At 35.4% G+C, this 9,561-nt stretch overlaps 1 protein-coding gene across 1 annotated transcript; it reads right to left on the bottom strand.

Moving 5' to 3' along the window:
* Nucleotides 1-661: 661 nt before the first annotated feature.
* LOC111921427 (cyclin-U4-1) lies at nucleotides 662-2,507 on the bottom strand. The gene is made up of 2 exons (XM_023917010.3): nucleotides 2,134-2,507; nucleotides 662-1,165 (listed from the first exon to the last, which is right to left on the bottom strand). The coding sequence occupies exons 1-2, from the start codon at nucleotides 2,466-2,468 to the stop codon at nucleotides 868-870; spliced, it is 633 nt and encodes a 210-aa protein (XP_023772778.1). The 5' UTR covers nucleotides 2,469-2,507; the 3' UTR covers nucleotides 662-867.
* Nucleotides 2,508-9,561: the final 7,054 nt, after the last annotated feature.

Raw genomic sequence — 9,561 nt, 5'->3', positions numbered from 1 at the left:
GAATCAATACAAATATCTTGTATCCGGTTCCAACTATAGCCACATCTTATATATAAATAAATAAATAAATAAATATATCACGAGTAAAAAAATAGTCTTAGTTTCCTTCTATTTTTTTTTCTATTGATATGGTCTCTATATATGGTCATGACTAAAAATGACATGGCTAATGTAGTTTTCTTATGATTATACTCAATAAATGTATAAACAATAAACCGAAATATAAATTATAGTATAATTATTTATGTTTTTATTACATGAAAATGAGACATTCAAATGACATCCACTCATCTTCCTCTCTCTTTCTCTTTCCAGATTGGATCTTACACAATGTCCCCTTTCTCAACTTTATACCTCCATACCCTACCCAACCAAATGGACCACAACTTAGAATCTTTCTCTTTTTAATTCATCATAATCAACAAAAAGTATCTCCAAGAAACCAGTTAAACCCTACCCCTTTTCACCATACTAAATTTACATCTTCTAATGCATGTTTTACAATTCACATCACCTTAAATTTTCAAACTTTATCAAGATTTCATAAAGTGTCACTCAAATTCCAGTCTGTAAAGTAAAAAAAAGCCAAACATTTACACATCCCACATATATACACTTCAAGAAACCATAAATCTACACATCAAATCATGAATGTAAAGTATATAAAAAGCATCCCATCTGTATATACCACTCTTTTGATTCAAGTCACATGCACCCCAACAAGAAAATACAAAAAAGAAAATGGTTTAAGTTTCTAAACCCATATCAAATATTAATCTACAAATCTACCTAAATTTTAATTAGCACTCAAACTTCATAATATAATATTGAAAGATAAAAAAAAAAAGATGCAAATTAATTAATTAACTAGACAGCTACCACTTCTTGTTGTTGATCTTCTTCATAGTGGAGGAGTTTTGTGGATCTTGATTTGTATGTTTGTGATGATGATGATGATGATGATGATGATAATGATGGATCTTGTGTGTTTAATGGAGGTTGAAGAAGAAACATTTCTTTTTGGAGATATGAACAATAAGTGTGAAATGTGGTGGGATTTACATTTAATTGAAACCCTAATCCAAATAGGAAATCCACTTCAAGAAAGTTGATTTCTGTTGTGGTGATTCCTCCTACTTTTGCATAGTATGCATTGTTATAATACCTGTAGAAATTATGTCATAATTAAACACAAGAAAACATTGTCAACTACTACTACAATTATGTTTAATTTGAACATACAATTGTCTTGACATTATTGATTTCTTGAAGTTGAACTTTTTTGATTAATCATGATTGTTCATGTGGTGGGTTGTGATATTCTTTCTAAGTGGCATTCATGAGGTGGGGAAGAAAACAAGATAGAAAATAATGCAATCAATTGATGTCTTTTTATTACCCCTTTGGGTAAATAAGATTTTAAAATTATTAAATCTTTGTGTATAGCTAATTCAAGGTGTATAATTTGTGTTTGATAATAATGTAAATGAGCATTTTTGTGTTATAAAGTTGGTGTGTGATGTGAACATATTTCAAAACACTAACAACTAATGATTAAAAATGACAAGAAAAGGAAATGTCTACATGGTTAATAGGGCCAATGTTTTTCTGAAAATCGCAATTTGAAAAAAAATGTAGATCATTGTTTCACCATTTCCATAACAAGTCAAGACTATAGATTATTGTTTATGAAATCTAAGGGAAGATTCTCAATCACCCTTCAAATCATCATGTATCCTCTTTTAAACAAGACATAGAAACCTAGAATTTGAAGAAAAGTATATTTGCTTTTTCCCTTTTTTCCCTGTTCCTAGCTGCAAAAGCAACTGGAGAGAGTAAAAGCCTGTAATTCTTCAGAAATGGGAATTTGTTTTCATGCTAATTTGATGCCAAGAGCATGATCCATAGAAATGAAGGATTCATTGATTACAGGTCTGAAAATTCCGTTAATTTCTTCATTAAAATGCCCTAAATAAGCTCAATTACGAAAAGCTAAAGCAATTTCACAAACACACGTACCGAATCCAATGGTTTGGATTTGGAATTTGAGCAAAATCAGTGAAGATTCTGAACTAAACGATCTCCAATTCCAATTCCAGACCTCGAATTCTCACTCTAAGAAGAAAATCTTACATATCATCCATGAACTTGGCAGCAATCATTACACTCGTGATCAGCAACCGGTGAACATTGAATGAATTGATAGAAAGCGATGGCTGTTGTTGAGTAAATCGATCGAGATAAACATATGCAACAACGTAGCAAGAGGGGCTACAATTGGCGTACTTGAAAATCCTCTCTAAATAGCTCTGAATTGAGATAGATGGTCTGCTAAGACCATGAAAAGCTGAGATCTTCTGTTGGTGGAAACGAGGGTTGAGATCATTAGATTCAGCTACTTGTTGGAGGAGAGATGAGAGGTAGGCGATCAGCTTGCTCATCACCGACGGGCACTCAAGTTCCGCCATTGATAAGCAGAGGAAGTTTTAGCAGAGCTTGACAAAAGAAAGATTGCTTTGCGTATATAACCACCACTTCCGGGTGTCACCGGGTAGGTATGCTTGAATTACTATTTTGTCCTTGGTTTGTCGTTTTGCAACTAAGTTCAAACTTTTAATTTTGTGAAGAGGGAAAACATTAAACATTGATTAATTATGGAAATTAATAATCAAGGTTACTTTATTGTTTTATGGGTTAATCATTATTATTATACGAGAAAATTAACTAATTTAGTCGTTTGTCTAATAATTTTGTAATAAATAGTTAACATTTTGGGTTTTTTAAAAAACAACCACAGAAACCACATACGAGGTTAAATTGTATGCAGTTTCGTCTAGGAGTATGTGGTTTCATTAATTTATAGTGAAATGGTACACGAGTTCTCAACACTTGGGGTTTAGTTTCATGGCCCATATATGTAACCACAGCCCATCAATCAATGTATATAAAGTTGAAAAATAGATGTAGGTCATTACTGTCACTCCAAAAAAACTCTCTACCAATTTATTTAAAGTTGAAAAATAAATGTAGGTCACTACTCTCCATCCAAAAAAAAAAAAACTCATGAAGATAGATGAAATGTGAAGACAGATAAAGTGTAACATCCAAATTTTCAATCCAAATTTTTTATTTATTTATTTTTAATTAACTAAAAACATTGTTCATAAAAACTCATCTCAAGAAAATAACAAGTTTCAAATACAAATTATCATCATAAAAATATCAGAATGTCTCAAAATATCAGGAATAAGAAATTGAAGAAAAATGTGTATAATTAAGCGTTCGCCTTCTCGCAGTCATAAGAACTACCTGAAACACATGTAATCAACAAGTGTAAGAACGAAGTTTAGTAAGTTCTCTAAAATATCACATACAACACAGCACAAATAGACAGTTATGGGTTATCAGCAACCCTGGAGACTACTAAAAATCTTTGTACGTAAACAACACGCCCTGTGAGATATCAGCAACCCGGCACACTATTCGAAGTCTAATCACACAAATTAACACATATCATAGTAACAAAAATAGACCCAGTTGTTCAACACATATATTCTACCACATCATTAAGAATAGTAAGGGGACTCACCTTACATAGACGACTGATAGAACTCACACCTACACCTAAACTATTGGAACTAGACTCTGCCTATTAATCACACCAAATAACCCTAATTAACACTTAAGGTGAATTTCCAAACATAACTAGTCCCAAACCTAGTCTAATCCACAATTTGGGCAAAAGATCATTTTTCCCCTTTCAAGATCAAACCCTCACAAATTGATCCAAAAGTCACACTTTGACAAAAGATAAAGCTCGACACAATCGACCTTACGCGCGGCGTACCAAATCGCTATGCTGGGAGTAGAGCACCAAAACTGAAAGCAAGGTCTGAGCTGGATACGATGGGCGTAGCCAGATTTATGCTCAGTTTACTCGTCTTAAACTCAATCTTAATTTTTAAGCTCTTAATCATTAAGACACTTTACCCCAACTTTAGATCTGACCCTAAAAGGTATATTACTCCAAAAACTCTCAAACGTTATGCCTTTACATGGCTAAAGAGAGCTTACTCTCAAAATCCTAACTTCCAACGTTACCAAAAACTCCATAGCTCATGCATGAATGAAAAGTAAAGGACTAAGCTTGCATTTTTATGACACCATGCACTCTAAAATGTTTGAAAGGACATCTCAAATGGATTGGAGTAGTCCATACTCACTATAAGTCCCCAATATGCCTGTGTATCAATCAGATCCGTTTAATGGTGCAGAATCACAATCAAACGGATGATGTCAAATCAAAATAGAAGAGAAGAAGAAGAAGAAGAAGAATATGAATATTGTATGATTTGATTAGAATGAAATTCCCTTACACAAGATTCACACACTTACACACACTTAAGCTCCTTTCTTTCTCTCTTAGTCGTACACTCTCTTTTGTTCTTCAATCACTCCTCACCCACCTAACACCTTTTTATATGAAAATGGGGAACATCGGTCGTAAATGGGTTCACGGCCGTGAACGGGTTTACGGCCGTACACGCTAACCTGGCCGTGAACACAGCCGCCAACACATATTACACTACAAAAAATTATAATTGCGTAGAAAAGCAAAGTATAAACCATAATTTAGACCCAACAATCTCCCCATTTGTTTATAACTTTCTTTTTCTAATTGACCCAACAAACTCCCCCTAAAAAGGTAGTTGGCTTTTCTTGTCAATCTTCATTTGGAGTTTGGCTTCAGCTTTAATCTTCAAATTCTTCATAACCTCAAGATGAACATATGAATCTTCTATGAATGACTTCATCTTTAGCTGTTGGGCTTTTCTTCAGAATTTGACATTAAACGCATATTGAGTGAGGAGGCTTCTTGTACTGATTCTTGAAAGATAGTGCTTTCAGCTTGAGAATCTTCAGAGAGAATAGAGAGATCAAATCTTCTGGATCACTTCATCAGGTTCATAGATAGCTGCAGACTGATTGAGGAGGCTTCAATGCAATCTGTCACATAATCTTCAATTGCAGCTTCACTTTGCGTCTGGGGTTGAAGGATTGAATGTTTAAAGAATAATCTTCATTTCTTGCTCCTTCGAATGGGAATTCTTCGATGATCATGGACGAAGCCTTGGCTCAGAAATTCTCGATACAGTCTCCATGAGTCTCATATACACCTGAATTCACTTTTCAAGACAAAACAAAACTAAAAGAAAACTTAGCACACAATATATTTGGAATTTTTTATATTTTCTGAAAGAGATAAAACAGAAACAAAAATATTTTTGGATTTTTGATTTTTCTGAACAACAAATAAAACAAAAATAACACTATTTTTGGCCTTTTAATTTTCTGATTTTTTTAATTCTCCACCTAAATTTGTGCATAGAGGAAAACTGTGAACAAATTTAATAAAAACAAAATATTTGGGATCAAAGTTGTCTGGCAATCTTAGCTTTATTTATCAGTACCTTCCCTTCATGAATAGATCTGGTGAATTGCCGGTATTGTGGTCCACTTAAACATGAAGAATATTAACAAAATTTTCTAAATAAACCATTTAGATGACAACGACCACGGATATTGTTTTCCGCTTAAATTAAGCAGCAAGATCTATAGACAACCTATTAAATAGTTTAAATTTAGATGTACTAGAACATGTTTCCGACATCCCGACATACCCTGGTAATCAAGAACTTCCAAAAAACTCCTTACTTTAGGTGAGTATTCAATCAGTAAGAAAGAAGTCAGATATAGAGATAGATGCAAATGTTGTGTTCCAGGTTGGATCTCTTTCAATCATGCAGAATGGACAACATATGACTAACAAAGATAGAGGGATTGAGAGGTATAATGTTGCATATGCTGTGTCCTAGGTCGGATCCTCCGATCACGCATAAGGGACAACATATGGCTAATAGATAGAAATAATTTCATAGATAAGGAGGTGTGTAGAATTAGAGTTGCATATGTTGCAATCTAGGTTGGATCTCTTCCAATCACGTAGAGGAAGCAACATATGACTGAACTCCCCAGTCGCCCTATCAGAACCATAATTAAGGACATAAGTCCGTACATCAAGGAAAAGTTAACCCATAGTTCTAGATGCGTATTACTTTAGTGTATCCTGTGGGTTCCTATGTTTATCTCACTGCTCAATCTACCTGAGCATTGTATGGTCAGTCCAAACAATCCTATCTAAATCCATACTGTCAAATCCTTCGAGCCTACCAGCACATTGAACATAGAGTCTAGACAATTCAGATTCACATCCTAATTAACAAAACTAACGAAAAGCTATAAGGAAATAGAGAAAACTGTCTTTAAAATGAATCAATGAAAGAGAAACTTAGGAGTATCGAGAAGAGAACTCAAACCGTATTCACCGATTGAACTCTTCATGTCATTAAGAACTAACCCCATGTGAGAGTATATGTCCCTTCCTTTCTTCCTTTCCCGCAAAGGATACATACTCTCACTTAAATTTCTAAGTGTTGCACAGTTGAGAGATGTCCCCTGTCATATGAATGGAACAACCACTACCAACAAATCGAAGTCTGATGATATGCCTCCATAGCTACTCTAACATAGAACGGGATCAGTTGGTCTTTGGAACCCAGTCCATTTTGAAACCGGGTTGACCTTTGTCATCTACACAAGGTACTCTCTCCCATGACATGTCATGTTTATCACAAACAGAAGATGAAGAAATATTAGAATCATTGGAAGATTTGGGAGGTTGAACCTTTGCTACCTATTTGTAGTTGGGTTTAACCCATTTCTTATTCGATCCGATGGGTGCCTTAGTACTTGCTTTTGAACTGGAAGCCGATCGTTGAGATGAATTTGATCTGACTGATCTTGAGTTCGCTGAAGCATCTCTTGGATTGGACTTCTTGGCCGGCATACTCTTCTTATTGTTGAGATTTGATTTCTTGGCCTTGGGAGTTTAACTCTTGCCCTTCGTGGCATTCCAGTCGTCGTTGTTTGAACGTGGCCTTGAAGGGTTTCTTTTTGAAAATCTCCCCCTTGGGGCGTTCTGCCAGCTTTGTGCGTAGTAGGGAACGTATGCACGATTAAGACAATTTCTGGCAATGTGTCCAGGTGTTCCACAGTAAAAGCAAGTCTTTTTCTTCAATGGGAAGTTGTTTCTTCCTGCCCTGGTGGAGTATGCTTGCAACGTTTATGGTTGTTCGCACAAGCACATTTGCAGCAAGCACTCTGATTGGCTTGTTTTGGTGGCTGTATTTACCAACAACAGGTTGATCAGAAGTAACTGAGTTAGAAGCAAAAAATTTTGAGTTCAAGGAGACATTGGTTTATTCAATAGGTGTCTCCTTGTTCTCAATTTCTGCTACTTTACCTGCACAGGAAGTAGAAACATCAGTATTCTTCACCTCAACACCCTCAGTTGGCCCTAATTGTTTAGTCTTAACTGGGCCAAATTGAGCAGATGTCTCTTCCTCTTTGGTCTCAAGGGGTGGGTTATAGTTGTCATTAAAGGGAGGTGGAACACTGTGATACCCTAACCCCTTAGTTTGATTATATTTGAATGTTAATTGTTTTTCAATCATCGATGCTACTACCTCACTTGACAGATCAAAATTCTTAAAGTTGAATTCAGCATCTTTATATTTTGCATTTAATGCATCAAGTTTGGCAATCATAACATCAAAATCTTTCTTAAGATATCTATAATGAACGCATTTGTCACTATACTCTGACTGTAATTTCTTAAAGTCATTAGTCTTGGCCTCTAATTGTTCTTTGAATGGTTTCAGGCCTTTCCTAAGTTGGTACCCCATATATTTAAGTTCCTCATTTTCTCTTTTTAATAAATCGATGTGTTCATGTAAATTTTTAACAGTTTTAATGCAAGTTTGAGAGCATGAAAACTCATTGACCGGAATGTTTGAGGAACTCATTGTTTTAAAAATATGCCCTTTGACTTAAATCCTCAAATGTCAACCTTAAAAGTCAAATTTAAAAAGTCAAACTTGAAAAGTCAAACTTAAAAGTCAAACCGTAAAGCTAAATTTGAAAATTTGAAAGTTAAACGAGAAAGTAAAGTGTAAAGTCAAAGGTCAAACTTGGAAGTCAAATTCAAAATTTAGAGTCAAAAGTCAAAAATTAAAAACTAAAATTTTTGGTTGAAAATGAAAGTTAAAAATGAAAGAAATTGGTTTTTTTTAGGCTAAATATGTCAAAAATGCGAAATTAGGAACCGAGAAAGGACTCCTTTTGAATTAAATTTCGAAGGATTATTCCATCTAGCAAGCTAAATCAGCTGGTAAGGCACGTTGGCTTATGAGGCGAGGCACCAGGGTTCGAATCCTGGCAGCTCCAAAATCGTTTAATATTTTTTAGATGCACGCGCGAGGAAGGGATGTTGTTGATCGAAACCTAGAATGAATGCTGCTGAGCCGTAAACTCCAAACCCGGACACACGAGTCTGGTTGTACACCGAAGGCCGCAAACCAAGGCTGTAAACGTCCGAGAACCGTACACGTCCGAGGACGCCGAGCTGTAAACCGAGGCCATATACTCCGAGGCTGTAAACTCACTTCAGGCCGTAAACCCTTCTTGGGTCGTGCACCCTACTAGGGCCATAAACAGTTCAACATATACGAAGAAAAACAACGTTTTCACCCTTTTTGCTCCAAAAATCAATCAAAAACTCGTTTTGATGAAAAACGCAAAGAATAAACCCCATTTATTTTGCCAAGATATATCCAAAAACATAGAAATCACACAAAAATAAGATCAGATAAGCTCCAGATCTGAAAAAATTGATTGATACAATCCAAGCTCTGATACCACTTGTAAGTCTACAATTTTCTTGTGTGTCAATCAGATTCATTTGATGGTGCGGAATCCCAATCAAACGGATGATGCCAGATCAAAATAAGAGAGAAGAAGAAGAAGAATATGAATCTTGTATGATTTGATTATAATGAAATTCCCTTACACAAGATTCAGACACTTACACACACTTAAGCTCCTTTATCTCTCTTAGCCATACACTCTCTTCTGTTCATCAATCACTCCTCACCCACCTAACATCTATTTATATGAAAATGGAGAACATGGGCCGTAAATGGGTTCACGGGCGTGAACGGGTTTACGACCATAAACCCGTTTACGACCGTACACACCAACCTGGCCGTGAACACAGCCACAAACACATATTAGACTACAAAAAGTTACAATTGCCTAGAAAAGCAAAGCATAAACCATAATTTAGACCCAACACTCACAAGGACCAAGTTTTTGGGACAAAATGAACATAAACTTAAGCTTTAACAGGATCTAGCAAAGCAAGCCTAAATGTAAGATTTTTATACCTTCTATAGATGAATAATGAGGTGTAGATTCTAGGTCCAAGAGCTTGAGTGCACCACTACTTTCTCAGTGATCTTCCTTCAACACCAAGAACACTCAAAAACCACTCAAAGGCTTCAAAACTCACACTCAAGGGTTAGGGTTTCGATATTAAGGCTAAGAGGAATTAAGGCTAGTCATAAGAAGGTCCAAGGAGGAATAAGATGCTTAATTATGGGA

The sequence above is a fragment of the Lactuca sativa genome, chromosome 1 (assembly GCF_002870075.4).
Source record: "Lactuca sativa cultivar Salinas chromosome 1, Lsat_Salinas_v11, whole genome shotgun sequence".
Lineage (NCBI taxonomy): Eukaryota > Viridiplantae > Streptophyta > Magnoliopsida > Asterales > Asteraceae > Lactuca > Lactuca sativa.
This window is presented reverse-complemented; position numbering and strand designations above follow the sequence as displayed.

Excerpts from the sequence above, each read along its gene's own strand:
- LOC111921427 (XM_023917010.3), bottom strand. The coding sequence starts at position 2,468 with ATGGCGGAACTTGAGTGCCCGTCGGTGATGAGCAAGCTGATCGCCTAC. Across the intron at positions 1,166-2,133 it reads GCCAAGTTCATGGATGATAT|GTATTATAACAATGCATACT; the intron begins GTAAGATTTTCT and ends TAATTTCTACAG.